The sequence below is a fragment of the Marmota flaviventris genome, chromosome 9 (genome assembly GCF_047511675.1).
Source record: "Marmota flaviventris isolate mMarFla1 chromosome 9, mMarFla1.hap1, whole genome shotgun sequence".
NCBI classification, from domain to species: domain Eukaryota; kingdom Metazoa; phylum Chordata; class Mammalia; order Rodentia; family Sciuridae; genus Marmota; species Marmota flaviventris.
In genome coordinates this window covers 3,784,089-3,798,985 of record NC_092506.1, presented here as the reverse complement: position 1 = coordinate 3,798,985, position 14,897 = coordinate 3,784,089, and the positions used below count along the sequence as shown (strand labels likewise).

General features: G+C 48.4%; 1 protein-coding gene across 4 annotated transcripts in view; it reads left to right on the top strand.

Annotated features, from left to right (window-relative positions):
- Positions 1 to 14,897, top strand: part of Ppfia1 (PTPRF interacting protein alpha 1) — an 89,315-nt gene that overhangs the window by 55,839 nt on the left and 18,579 nt on the right. For all 4 annotated transcript variants that reach the window (XM_071615970.1, XM_027944216.3, XM_071615969.1 and 1 more), the window contains exons 17-19: positions 3,420 to 3,571; positions 5,057 to 5,229; positions 5,537 to 5,630. In XM_071615970.1, coding sequence (XP_071472071.1) covers positions 3,420 to 3,571; positions 5,057 to 5,229; positions 5,537 to 5,630 — 419 coding nt within the window. The remainder of the gene's footprint in view (positions 1 to 3,419; positions 3,572 to 5,056; positions 5,230 to 5,536; positions 5,631 to 14,897) is intronic.

Here is a 14,897-nt window from a genome sequence, read left to right as displayed (position 1 = left end):
CTAGTTCTGTAATCCAGAGTGCTGGCTGGCAGTCTCTCTGCCTCCCTGTTGGTTTTGATTTCCTTCGTCATCTTGCACTGTCGCATCTGTAGTGGGTTGGTCCATGTAGCTGGGTTGGTAGTGGGTTGGTAGTGGTCTGTAGTGGGTTGGTCCATGTAGCTCTCCTGCTGGCCCATCCCTATGCCCTCGAAAGTGCATCTGTGCTGGACGAGGGTGGCTAGTGCATAGTTGGGCTTTCTCTTGTTTTTTAAAAAATGGGTATTTTTAAGTAGGTGCAGGCATAGTGCACGTGATTCTTACTCAAACTGCTTAGGAGCTGCATGATTCATCAGTGAAGTGTTTCCTGTATTAAGAAGCAATCTAAGTGTAGAGTGAGTAGAAATTTTACAGGTACACTTTCTGGCTGTGGTGGTTGTGCTCAAGATAGGAAATCTCATCAACTCACTGAACGCATCCCACTGCCTGTATTAGATGTTTTAAAATTAAAATATCTTCCATGAGTCATCAGATATGAAGATTCTACACAATTCCATGCTAACTTTTGCTCTTATATATTTGCACAGAATACCTTGCTTTAAATAATAGATTTATTTATATTTTAAATATTTTTTTAGTTGTAGATGGATACAATACCTTTATTTTATTTATTTATTTTTATGTGGTGCTAAGGATTGTACCCAGGACCTCACACGTGTGAGGCAGGTGCTTTACCACTGAGCCACAGCCCCAGCCCCCCAGGGTAGATTTATTTCTGAGAAGTTGTAAATCAAATTTTAGGTAACGATTTTACATTAATGTCCAGTAGATGATTAGGTTTGTTTGATTTTATAATAGGTCTTGCAGTGACTTCTTGTCAATTAGAATAACACTTTTAATTACGACGTTTCTTACTAAAAAAAACCAAGTGGTGGAGAGATTTGGCTTAGAATAGGTGATTATCAGGGCCCTCATTATACAGAATGCCAGGTTTTAATAAATTGCACATGTTCAAATAGAATTTTACCTGGATAGTAATTTATCATGTTTCTCTGATGACTCTCAACTGGTTTTTGTTTAAATTCATGGTGGAAAATGTTCTATCTCAGCTGTTTTTCTCTGAATTCTCTCATGGATGCCTTTGCTATTATTCTGTCTTACTCTGTGCTAAACCTGGAGTCTTTGGACTGTGCAGTAAATCTGGCTTCTCTCCATTTCTTTGCACGCATCCGTCAGCCTAGCGACTTACGGAAGCACCGTAGAAAGGTAAATCACTTGTAACCTAACGTGCCATGAAGAATATCACATTTTACATGAGTGTGACGCTCTGCCATTGTGTGATAATGAATAACTTTTTAAATATTTTTTAAATTATCAATGGACCTTTGTTTATTTATATGTTTGTATGTTGTGCTGAGAATTAACCCAGTGCCTCACACATGCTAGGCAAGTGCTCTACTACTGAGCCACAATCCCAGCCCCCCCGAATAATTTATGTTTTAATAGACATGTTTAAGCCAACCCAGCACTTCACATGGGACTGTTCTATTGGACATAGTCTGTGGGACCCTGGGAAAGTAGAAGGGTTTGCTGTTTTCCTAGTGTTTTGGGTCTAATTGTTGCATGCTTTGCTCTAATAGACATAGCAGTTGAGATTTAAATACACGGCCCGATGGGAGCAGAGCCGTAGCAAGTAGTTTGGGGAGAACGGTTCACTGACAGCGTTGCGAGGCAGCAGTCAAATTGGCCTCCACACTGTCTTACTAACCCTCATGTACATCCCTGAGAGGCAGGGACCCTGTTGGTCCCCAGGTCCAGCTGTGAAAACTGTGGGAAGGTGACAGAGTAGTGCCAGAGGGTGTCTGCAGCCCCATGGTGAGAGGAGGCGCTCCTACTAGCCACCACGTTGGAGCACACCCCCAATTCAGCTGATTTGCACTTGGGTTTGGGTTTTGGCAGCAGGAGCTGCTTGGTGAGGAAGCAGCACCCAGGGCACTTTAGTGTGCAACCGGGAGCTCAGAGGGGTTCTGAGTGGGTGGCTGTCAGCTCAGCCCAGGTGTGTGTACAGAGAGCTGGGAGAGGCCAGGCGCTGCTCTGCTGCAGTGTCACTAGTCAGACTGAGGTGACTCCCACTTTCCTGGCGCTTGTAGAAGAGGCTGAGGTGAACTGGTGGGTGCTGGCACCATGCCCTGCTGAGCAGTGCAGAGGGCAGAGTGCAGCCTGGTTGTGAGCCACAAGTGTTCCATAGGGTGCTACTGTTAGCAGCTCTGCAGTGGGGCAGGCCTTGCTGAGGGACCTTGAGAGGCCATCATGTCTTTTCTTGGCAGCAGGGAAAGGGTGCTAGAAATTGAACCCAGAGCTTTGGGCAGGCTGTGCTTAGCCTGTGCTCTGCCACTGAGCTACACCTGAGCCCATTCTGGCTTTTTCTGTCTTATGATTAATATGATTAGGAAAAGATGCAGAGTTTACCAAGTTTCTGGTAAAGAGCATGTCTTACATGAACTCAGCTCCATGTTGCCCTGATCCACTTGGTTTATTGGAGCCACTCTGGAGCTGTACTGGGATCGGTGCACTTTACCTAGTCCCATTATGAAAGAAGCTCGCTGTTCAAGTCCTGTTGTGTGAACAGTCCCTGCCTTGTATGTTCCACGGAGTCTAGTCCTACTTCAGGCCCAGAAAATGCAAACCGCAAAACAGGACTGCCTGGACCTCAAAGGGCTTCACCTGTCGCTATGGTCACCGCTCTCTGGTCTCTTTTGGTGCATATGCACACGCAGTGGTCCACGGCAGGGAACCCTGTTGTTAGAGAGACCCTCTCATGACGTACCCAGGAGTAGTTTACCTAAGCCACAAGGAGCAAGCGGTTTAAATTGCTTTTCGGTGCTTCTGGTTCCAGTGTCCAGTCTAGACCCTGAGAAACCCATGCCACACATTGTCTGGGTTGGTTCCAGGCTGTTTGTTGCCTTTGTTTCCCTCATAAACAAAAAGGTACTGACACTTGACACAAACGTCTTTCCCCTCCCTCGAGTTCTGTGTTCTTCCTCACTGAGGGTGATGTTATCCTCTTCAGTGGATGAGGGTGTGGTTTGCAGACAGTGACCAGGTCCTGGCTGCTCTTCGGTGATTGTCCTGGATGTGCCTCGGGCTTTGGGGAGGGCAGAGCCTGGGGCTGAGGGAGGAGGTCGTGGCAGCCCTGTGTCTGCCTGGATCCCCAGGCTCACTGTCCTGGAGGCAGGCTCTGAGTCAGTGGCTCTGTGCTGTGGGTGCTCCGTGGTCCCGCTTCTCCTGGCCTGAACAAAGCCTTCTCTACTGGGTAGAAAGTATAGCTGACGGGTTTTCAAGTAGGTTTAGGATTATAATGTAAGGCTAAGGGCTCTGTGATTTTCTTTTTTTTTTTAAACAAACTACTGTTTACTAATCTTGCTCTTATTTTACCCCCTTAGTTACCAGCTTCCAGGGAAGAGGTACGAGATGACAAGGCCACTATCAAATGTGAAACCTCCCCACCCTCTTCCCCGCGATCACTGCGGCTGGACAGGCTGCACCGAGGGGCCTTGCATGCAGCTAGCCAGGAGGACATCAGGGACATACGAAAGTAAGCAGAGAGCTGGGCACAGTGGCACATGCCTGTAATCCCGTGGCTCAAGAGGCGGAGGCAGGAGGATTGCAAGTTCAAAGCCATAACTTGCTAATTTAGAGAGGCCTTAAGCAACTCAGCAAGACTCTGTCTCTAAATAAAATACAAAAAGGCCTGGGATATGGCCCAGGGGTTAAGCACTCCTGGGTTCAATCCCTGGAACCAAAAAAAAAAAAAGTAAGCACTGAGGTCCGCAGCCACACCTAAGCAGGGTGCACTGCCTGGTCCCCAGAGCCTCTGCCCACCTGCTTTGCTCGTCATCCCTGATGCGGATGCCTCAAGAAACCTTAGTGTATCCAGGTGTGGGGGCACAGCCCACGACCTCAGCTGCTTGTGAGGCCCAGGCAGGAGGATGGCAAGTTCAAAGCCAGCCCTGTCTCAAAAACAAACAAAAGAGTAAAGAGGGCTGGGCATGTAGCTCAATGATAGGACACCCTGGGTTCAATCCCAAGTATAAGAAAATAGGCCCACTGAAAAGTAAATACAGCACATGGCATATATGATTGTTATAAGAATACACTATAACAATCATGATATAGAAGCTCTGTTTATGATCTCCAAGCTGTTTTAAATGCACCTGTGTCAATTTCATTGATAAAGTCACAGAATTGAAAATTTGGGACCTTAATGGGTTAATTAATCTTTTCTTGAAAAAAAAAGTGTGAATTTAGAGAATTACCAATGGATTCTAGTTGACAATTATTACCTAAAAGCTTTACCTACAAGTGATTATTACCTAAAAGCCATAGGCCCACCTAGCAGAAGAAGCCATGTGTTTGGACAGAGTCCCCTAAGATCAGCACTTTTAGGAAACTTCATTTCTCAGATTCTAGTAGGCTTCTGTCCTGATGGAGTGTGCTAGGAAGATGGTGGGTTCTGGATGGTGCCCTCTGCACCCAGGTCGGATGCCACATCATCCTTACCCTTGACTCAGTGCTTTCCGTCAGGAGGTCAGTAAGCTGGTGGCTCAGGCATTCCTCACACTACCATTTATGGAGCCTCTGCCCTGCGCCAGGCAGTGTGTGCTGGGGGCGCCCATGTGAGCCCGGACCACAGCCCCACAGGTAGCTTGCACTGCTCCTGCTTTCTGGCTAGGGGGAGTGGTCCCCAGGGAGCCTGTGGAGCTGCTGGGAAGGTGGGGACTCACAAGGGTGTACTCTTCCTGCTGCTGCGCCCCCTTTCCCGCCGGCCTGGAAGTGTCCTCAGTGGCTGGAAGGAGCCTCTGTGCAGGAGGCCAAGTGCCACATCACAGTGCCTCATGGCTTTGGAGAAACGGGTCTCACAGAGCACCGAGGGGAGCCTACATGACTGCGTTTGGCAGCTGAGTGGGAGAGGGCTGGAAAGGTTTCTGGGAGTGTGAGGAAGAAATACCGCAAGTGCAGTGTGTGTGTGGAGTGCTGGGTCCTGCAGGTCCCTGATAAAGAGCCTTGTCTTTCCTTGAAGCTCCACCGGCTCCCAGGATGGCCCTGTGAGCAATCCCAGCAGTAGCAACAGTAGCCAGGACTCACTTCACAAAGCCCCAAAGAAGAAGGGCATCAAGTCATCTATTGGCCGCTTGTTTGGCAAGAAAGAAAAGGGCCGACCTGGACAGACTGGCAAGGAACCTTCAGGACAAGGTTGGTGTTTGCAGCAGCCTTCCGCACAGCCACGGGTGGGAAGGTCGGTGAGCTCACTGCGCCTGCTGGGTGACCAGGAGCCCCACACCTGTCCCAGCAGAAGGTTCTCCAGGGGGCAGTGGTCGCTCTAGGCCACATGCTCACAGAGACCAGCTTACCGCCTGGAGTTGTATGCGCTGTTGGGGTATGCTGAGAGCGCCTTCGGAACTCTCCACATGGTACTTGCAAGACTCAGCCTCTTGTTGGGAACACGCAGCTTTGCCAAATGGACTCGCTCTCAATGCAGGACTTCTCTGCTTCCTTGCAGCTGGTGTTTCAGAGACAGAAAACTCATCTCAAGATGCACTGGGACTTAGCAAATTGGGAGGACAGGCTGAAAAAAATCGCAAACTTCAGAAAAAGTAAGCTTTTTATCATTCTCCATCTCACAGTCAGTTTCCAGGGTTGACAGTGTTTGTGCTTTAGCTTTATCAGATACCTCTAGGTGTGTGTGTGTGTGTGTGTGTGTGTGTGTGTGTGTATCTTTTCAAGAGATCAGCCTAAAGCCTGGGTAAGGCTTTTTGAAGGACTGAGAGCATTTATAAAACTTTGAAAGAACGCACCTGTCAATACCCAGTCCACTTGGGAAGGTGGACTAGAGAGGGGCAGAGGAAGGGTTGGCTCTGCCCTGCACACTTAAGAGTCTGAATCCTGGCTCTGCCCGGGTCAGCTCTGTGGCTCTGGAAGTTTCTCAGCCGCATTGTACTTCCGTTTTCTCATCTGTAAGGCAGGATTAATCGGTGCTCATACCTTGTTGGGGGCCACAGCCCGAGTCGGAATGCCCCCTGGCATTTTGCCAGAAGTAATGCTTGAGAGGCGAGCCATTAAGATGATGCTGGATTGATTCAATTGTATATAGACCCCTGCTGTCCGCCGCCCGCTACTTTGGAGTTCCTGTTGAGTTCTCTGAGGGGTTCCGAGAGTGAGTGCATGCGCAGCCTGATGGAGGGAGTTCCTGGAGGGAGTTCCGGTTGGTGTGTGTGGTGTGCCTAGGAAGGCCGCATGGGTGGCGTTCGGGGGAGTTCAGAAATAAAGTTTGTTCCTGCTTGAGTGGCTCGTGATTTGTGCCCAGCCAGACTACGGCAATACCTCAAGTGGCTTTTGTCAGTTTGAGGGATGATGTGCACACACCCAGGGCTCTAAACTCTGCCACCAAGTCCTGCAGGAGCTGCAATGTGGTATTGCCCTGTGACTGTTGTGGGCAGTCTGGAGTGCCCTTGCTACACTGCTATTTCTCCTCCTTTTGTTTTTATGCTCTAGATTTTGTGATTTAATTATTTAGTTTTATTCTAAACTTCAGTTTTGAAGGTCTGGATAGCTCAGTGGTAGAGCATTTGCTTTAGCATGCATGAGGTCCTGGGTTCAGTTACCAGGTATACTGCAAACAAACAACCAAAAAAAAAAAAAAATCAAGCACCTGAATGTTATTTTTCTAGTATTAGGGATTGAACCCAGAGTGCTTTACCATTGAGCTAAGTCCTCAGCCATTTCTCTTTGAGGCAGTTCTCACCAAGTTGCTGGGGCTGACCTGGAATTTGTGATCCTCCTCCCAGGATTATAGGCGCTCCTGACACCACTCCTGACCATGTTTTCTCTTTCTAGGTGCTTTTTCTTTTTTTCTATTGGGGAATGAACCTAGGGACACTTTAACTGAGCCACATTCTCAGCCCTTTTTATTTTTATTTAGAGACAGGGTCTTGCTGAGTTGCTTAGGGCCTTGCTAAGTTGCTGAGGCTGACCTTCAACTCGAAATCCTCCTGCCTCAGCTTTCTGAGTTGCTGGGGTTATAGGTGTGTGCCACTGTGCCCACCCAGTAAATTAAGTCTTGATTCAGAAAAGAAGAAATAGTTGGAATGGCTTTGCACAGAGGCACAGTAGTTATCGGGGTGCCCTAGAGCAAGGGCAAGGAGGAGCAGTGTGTTTGCAGCTCTGGCTCTTCTCTGATTGGAGCAGGTGTGTGTGTGCTGACCGCGTTCAGAACCAGAGTCAGGTGGGTGCGCTGGCTGCCTTGACACAGTGTTGCCATGCGCTGATGAGGGAAACGCAGAACCAAACCCCTCGAGCAGTGAGACAGACAGTGCGACGTGCATGTGCCAGGAGCTTGAACTGCAGACAGCCCAGCTGAGCTGTCAAGTGACTGTCCCCAGGGCAGGTATAAGTGGAAGGAACTGAAAGTGGGGTGGTCGCTCCAACCTTGGGACAGGGTGAAAGTTGACAGGTTCTTTGGGAAACATCATGTGGCCGCTCCTCAGCGTCCCGAGGAACCCACAGTGGCCTGGTGCTCAGGGCCAAGGCCCCAGGATGGTGATGAGGCCTGTGGATCCTTGGCCGGAGGCCAGGTGGCCTTTAGCCCCTAGAGTTTCCCGTTGTGGAATCTGCTTGCTGTCCTCCTGTTACTCAGAACTGGGAGGACTGTCACACCGTGGACGTCACTGCAGGTGAAACAGCATTCTGCTAGCAGCACTGCAGGAATGCTTAGACGCTGGCCCCTGTAAGTGGAAACTTGTAGAACCCCCTTGAGCACACAGTCAGATCTGAACATTCTACCCTGAACTATGGGAGAACGGTTCTGCATCACCTAGGTAGTCTCGCTTTGGCTATGTGAAGCTTAAAATAAATACTAGGTCTTTTGCCTCTGGAACTAGGCTAGGAAAATTTGCCCCCTAGATTCTGCTCATGAGTTTCATTTCACATCTTCCTACTTACTGTAATAAAAACGGCAAGTCTGTGGTGGTGCCACTTGTCCATCCCCCCTCTGCCCTCACCCCACCCTCATGTTCCACATGCGGGAAATCATATAAGTTTCCCCAAAGTTCTCACTGTTGTCTCAGTTTATTCTGTGATTCCCAGGAGGTGTGTCTGAGCACTTAGATTCAGGACAGCCTTGATCTGCACCAGTGTGTGCTTACAGTTAGGAATATCAAGGTGCCGCAAGAAATCAAGCTCTTGCTCAAAAGTGGGTAGGCAAGGTGAATCTTGACTCCTGCCAGAGGGCTAGCAGGTGCACCAGGGTGGCATGCCACCTGCTTATATCTCTAACCTAGTGCATCGCTGCCCTTCATCCTGGTTGGAGGAGTTCAGGTTGTAGTCTATGTGTGACTGGCTAATTTTAAAATTGTGGCAGGCAAAGGGAAGGGCTGTAATTAAAATGGCTATTGGATTAAATTAAGGCTGAATACTATATTCTGAAAATGGATCACTGGACTTTCTGTTTCTCACAGATCCCCTCACCCCTCCACCTCTTTCCTCCTCTCCCCCATCTCTGTCTCTCTTTTTTCTTTTATACCAGGGATTGAACCCAGAGGTGCTTAACTACTGAGCCACATCCCCAGCCTCCTCCCCCTTTTTGGGTACCAGGGATTGAACTCAGGGGTGCTTGACCACTGAGCCACAACCCCAGCCCTATTTTGTATTTTATTTAGAGACAGGGTCTTGCCGAGTTGCTAAGCACCTTGCCGTTATTCAGGCTGGCTTTGAACTCACAATCTCCTACCTCAGTCTCCTGAGCCCCTGGGATTACAGGTGTGCACCACGATGTGCCCTGCAGCCCTTTTTATTTAGAGATGGGCTTATTAAGTTGTTTCAGACCTAAGATGCTGAGGCTGGCTTTGAACTTGTGATCCTCCTGCCTCAGCCTCCTGAAGTGCCGGGATCACAGATGTGTGCCAACTGCACCCAGCCCCTTCTCTTTTTATACCTCTTTTTTTTTTTTTTTTTTTTTAAAGATAGAGAGAGAGAGAGAGAGAGAGAGAGAGAGAGAGAGAGAGAGAATTTCAACATTTATTTTTTAGTTTTCGGCAGACACAGCATCCTTGTTTGTATGTGGTGCTGAGGATCGAACCCTGGGCCGCACGCATGCCAGGCAAGCGCCCTACCGCTTGAGCCACATCCCCAGCCCTTTTTATACCTCTTGATTTCATTTTCATTGTATACTTTGGTGTTGCCATCCATCCTAGACTTTTAGGTGGAAATCGTCCATGGTAATGAGCTCTCCCCTTCTAGCAGTTTGGGTAGCCATCTTTGATCAGGAGTACTTGCCAAGGTCCTTTCCAGCCTAGTTGAAGCTTCTCTTTCAGGTTTTGATTCAAACAAAGTCTCCAGGCTGGCAGTGATAAATTGCAGACTCCAGAAGGGGAGTCTAAGCAGCAGCTCCTAATAACCATACGGGGGGGTGGGGGACACACAGATAGGTCTCCAGTTGACTCAGAACAGACTATGACTCTGACAGAGCTTTTTGTGGTATTTGTTAAGCACCCATATTTAAAAACCCTTCCTTTAAACTTCCAGGTTTTACTTACTTTTGGGAGGACTGACACAAATGTACATCTCCAGTTATATTAAAAGAACCATTGTCTTTCCTTTTAAATGCCCATGGATGGATGTGCTTTGGTTATACCCAAGTGATCAAGACCAAGTTGGTCAACACTGACCCTGTCCTTGTCTACTCTTAGGCTCAACTGAGATTCCATAGGAGGACTCTTGGGACCGTGTGAGAAGCCTCTAGGCTCCTTAACCCTTTCCTCTACCAATTATACCATCTGCCAGGATGGATCAGGGTCTTGCTGACCACACATGGCTTCCCTTGGAAATCAGGGACATTTCCCCCTCCAGTGACCCTCCTCTTTGCAGAAGCCACTGGTTGGCTCTCCATTCTTTAGGGTCCTCTTGATCTAGAGGTCAGGTGACTCACCAGAGTCATAGCATTCTCCCTTTAGAGGAGTGCCATCTTTCCCTGGGTCCTGGCTCACCTCAGAGGGCAAGGGCCAAAATATTGGATACTTTTTCCTTGGCCTTTTATTTCCTTGCCTTTGGTTCCCAAGTTTGGGTCTTAAACATCCAGCAGGTCAGTCTCACCATTGACTTTAGTGTCTGTGATCTTGTAGTTGTCTGTTCCATCTAACTGGGACTAGGGTTCATAAGGGAGATCAGCCTTATGTTCTGCTCTGTCCTATATGTGATGGCTTATTATCTTGAATTAACTCAGGTCGATCTCTTAGGAGAACCTGTTTCAAACCACTGACTTCTAAAAGTTATAAAGTTCTATAAGGAAAGTACAAAATGAAATTAACAAGACAGAAAAATATACTCAGTTTGTATAATAGCTTTAAACCAAGAAACATAATTTCTGTAATAACAGTGATATAGCTTTGGTATCTATTTTGTCTCCACAACGACATATAGATTTATCAACTCAATCACATATGAGACCCTTTACAAATTTTACTTTGTTTTAACACTCCCTTATCTTAAAACCTCACATACCTTTTATAATTTTCCTAACCCTTTAACTTAGTTTTGTATTGTATCCCTTGGTTATTTAGAAATCACAGTGATTTTTCTTTCAATAAGTCTAGCCTCTTTACATGGAACCCTCCTGACACAGGGCAGGGTGCGAGGCAGAGCCTCATCTCAGATCAGGTGGGGCTCTTGACAAATCACAAAAGATTACATCTAAAACATGAATCAGAAACTAAGACAGCTTCTAATTTTATTTTTGTGGGAAAAGTGGCAAAATGCTTCTATGTTTTAGAAGTCAGGCCCTTCTTATTACCTTTCAAAAATCCATTTAGGGCTGGGGACATAGCTCAGTTGGTAGAGTGCAACTGGGTTCAGTCCTCAACACCACACACACACACACACACACACACACACACAAAATAAATAAATAAATTCCCATCGCAGTGTAAAGAGTAACACAAAAATTTATATATAACTTGATAACAGGTTACCTTTATCCAGTTAAAGAACATGAAATTATATAAATAAATTCCAACCAAATTTGATACTCTTATATAAATCTGAAGGAGGTCATTGCCACAGATGGTCTTAGTCTGGAGAGCACCAGCTTGGTAAGTACTCTCACAAGCTTTACTTTTTTTGGTAGCCACACTCCCAGCCCTTTTCATTTTCACTTGGAGACTTACCTCACTTCACTGCACTGCTGAGGCTGGCTCGTGCGAGTCTAGCTGTAAGATGGAGGTGGACTTTGTGCTTCCCTCAAAAGCCATCTCTCCCTGTCCTCCAATTGGCATTTGGGCTGGAATTGGGTATGGAACGTTTAGGCCTTTCCCCAGGGTTTGAAGGTCAAGGCATCCGGGTCTGAGTGCTTGTGCCAGGTGGAAGGTCACCATCCAGAAGACAAGGGGACGAGGCTTCCCTCGATCTGCTGTGGACTTCGGAGTTGTAGGTGACCACCCCTTGAGGCCTGACGTAGACTCTTGCTTTGGCTGCATTAGTTGCTCCTTGTTGATGTTGACAATAACAGAAGGGAATAGTAGCTGGAGTAGGAAGAAGAGAGAAAACTCCTGCCACGTGGGAGGGGGCCTTGATACCAGGAAATAAAGAAAAAGAAGAACCACCCATGTTGGTGTGCAAGCTTAGGGGCTGATATGGTTTTGGGGTGTGAGCATGGCTCAAAATAGATTTACACAGGCATTGAAAAGGGGTCAAGGCTGTGGTGGTGTCCTTTAGGCTGCGTTTAAATCCTTCCTGCACCTCCCATCTGGGCTCATCTCCACTTCACCCCCACCCCACCCCACCAGAGCTGGCTGGAGTGTTCCCACAGGTGGGCCTCATGGTCATCTGCATTGAAAAAGGCCTTGATGGTGCCCATTAGTACTTCCACTGGTCAGCCTCCTGGTGTGGTCTCTGCTCTTGAGCCCGACCTCAGTTGTGGCCCATCACTTCAGATTACTGACCACTGACTGTCATTGTTCACCAGCAATTGGATGGCCACCTAGAAAACCATGTGGGTTACTAGTTTCCAAGACATCTTTATTCTTACTGACGTAAGTTGACCCTTTCTGTTAAAGCTGTGTGTAAGTCAAGTGAGCAGAAAGGCATCTGCTCCACTCCTACATGAGGGCTCATTGACCTCTGAGCTGCTTGGCACTGTGTTCATGAATGTGGCACTCCCACTGTCCCCACTGTGCATATGGAAGCTTTCCATTATTCTTCCCTGTCACTACGCTTAGAGTTTTTATTCTCCATTTTTTATAGGTTTCTGTAATTAAATTTCCCTTGTGTCCTCAGCCCCCACTCCCCACCACTGGAGGGTCTTTGTACACACCCACTGGTGCTCAGTCCCCCGGATGGGGAATTTCTTGCACCTCGCATTTTGTTCCCTGGATGTCCCAGCCACCAAGGTTGTGCTTCTCTCTCCAGCTAAGAGCAGCTATTCCCACCGTGGTCTGGTCACGGTGTCACCTGGTCACAGTGGTGCTTGCTTGCTTGGGCCCTCCTGCATTGCCACTCCACTTTGGATTAGGGTCCCTTGCCAGCCTGAGGGATCAGTTTCCTCCCCTGCTCCAAAGCCACAGGAACAAGGCCTTCCTCTAGGGAGGAGTGCCAGGACCCCTGCGCACATGGAGCTCCACACTGGGCCCAGAATGGTGAAAAATAGCAGGGCGCCCCAGGGATCAACCTGTGCTCAGCAGTGGTGGACAAGCCTTCACCCCTGCCAGGAGGGCTGCGTGGAACCTGGCCAGCAAGCACACCTGGGCTTCACCTTCACTTGGGGAGTTCAGGGTTACAGTCTGCACAAGAGGCTAATTTTAAAATTGGGGCAGGCAAAGGGAAGGGCTGTATTAAAATGGCTCAGCTGGATCCAGTTAAGGCTCAGTGCTGTGTTCTACAGTGGGCCGCCAGACTTCCTGTTTCTCACATTCCCTTCCACACCAGGAGTGTGCAGTCACGCGGGTGTGCATGATGGTGGGCAGGCCACTTTCTCTGGAGCTGTGCTCTTCAGATCTGTGCCACTCCCCCTGGATGCCAGGCTCTGTGGTGGTGTGCCTATGGCAGGGTGTCTGAGAGTGACTTTCTTTGTGTCCTGTGGTTAGGCACACGGCATCTGTGTAAGTTCTGAAACATCCCATCAAGATAACAGAATTTCAAAGAGCCGGGGCTGCTCATCTGACTACGCGGGCCATTGTGTTTCTGTTGGTAGACTGAGATGAAGTGGATTTTAGGGGATCTGCTCTCTTTATGAAGGTGGACAATATTTGTTATCCAGAGATAGGTGTGATAGAGGATATAGTTTAACACTTTGTTGCCACTGGTTTTTAAAATTAAAGTAGCTTCTCAGAAGCGCTTCTTGTTAGGAGTGGCTCGACCCTGGGACCTGCTTCTCCCTGCTGAACCAGCATGCTGCTGCTGCTGCTTTCTCAGGTCATTCCAAGGACACTTGGGACTTGCTGGTGAGCTCATCCCATGCCGCCCGAGACGCTCGCAGAGCTCAGGCAGAATGGGCACTCGAGGTGCTCATCTGGCTGTGTGCACAGCTTCCAGAAATCCCCGTGTAGCATCACCAAGACCCGGTCTTGAGGTGCCCTTCCTGCTTTTCTGTGGCACTGTAGTGTGCTCACCGATCGTAAGTCCCCTGCTCCAGGTTGCATGGTGTGGGCATTGGTGGTCGCCAGGCTCAGGCTCCAGCTGAGTTTCCCCAGAGGTGTCTCCTGTCAGCTGAGCATTGCCTCCATCTCTTCCCGGGTGCTGTGGTGCCCATGGAAGTGCCTGTCACACCAAGAGCTGCCTCTGAGAGAATATCTAGCCTTTGTGCAGAGCACCTGTTGGGAAGGGTGTGTCCCAGAGTGGGGAGCTCAGCATGTAGCATGCAGCCCACCCAGGCTTCTTGACACAGTTTTGCCATTTGGCTTATGCCCAAATTACAAAATGTGTGTTATTATCCAAAAATGATACGGTCTTTCTTTTTCACATGGTCTGTTCCCCGTAGAATTTAGCATATTTCTAAAATATCTGTCTCCTCCGACTGTAGGTGTATTTTTGTCTTAATGTTTCTTAGCACCATAGGAGACTGAGCCCAGGCTGGTGCATGGGAGGTGAGTGCCTACCGCTGAGCTGCCCCCCAGCCCTCTAGCTCTCATTGTCAAGCAAGAGGTCCTGTTGGGCTGCATTAGAGCACTTACTTTAAAATTCAGCCTCGGGGCCAGGATGTGATCCTGACAGAGAGGCTGGATCTCAAGAGAAGGATCCCTATATCCCTGGCCATGTGCCATGGGGCCTGGCAGCCTGGCACTCATCACCTGGTGCAGAGGGCCCTGGCGCGAGTCCTGTGTTGAGCGCAGAAAGCGGGGGATGCAGGATCTCACTGTTCCGGAAGGAAGCAATGGCTCCAAGAACCAGTGCACAAAAGCTCCGGCACTTTGTTCTGGGGCCACAGAATGGGGCCAGTAGTAGCACCTCTTGTCACCACCCTGGAATAGTGGCAAATCACTGAGTTTTTTTAGAGCAGAATTGGGTGCTCTTGGCCTGAGGTGCAGAGAGAGCTGGGCACTCTAGAAAGAGTCCTGTTACTGTGTTCCAAGCTTTGGGTCTAATGGCCAGAAGAGTTCTTGTTTTCTTGAAAACTGAGCAGTAAAAGAAGAGTTAAATATTGATCATAATGCCAGGCATGGTGGCACTCACCTATACTCCAGTAACTCAGGAAGGTGAAGCAGGAGGAGCGCAAGTTCAAGGCATCCTCACCAACTTAGTGAGACCCTCTCTCAAGATAAAAATAGAAAATGGCTGAGGGTGTGGCTCAGTGGAAGAATATCCCTGGGTTTGATCCCCGATACTTAAAAGATAAAGGAACAATATCTGTCATACTTATTTTTGTAATTGTGGTAGAG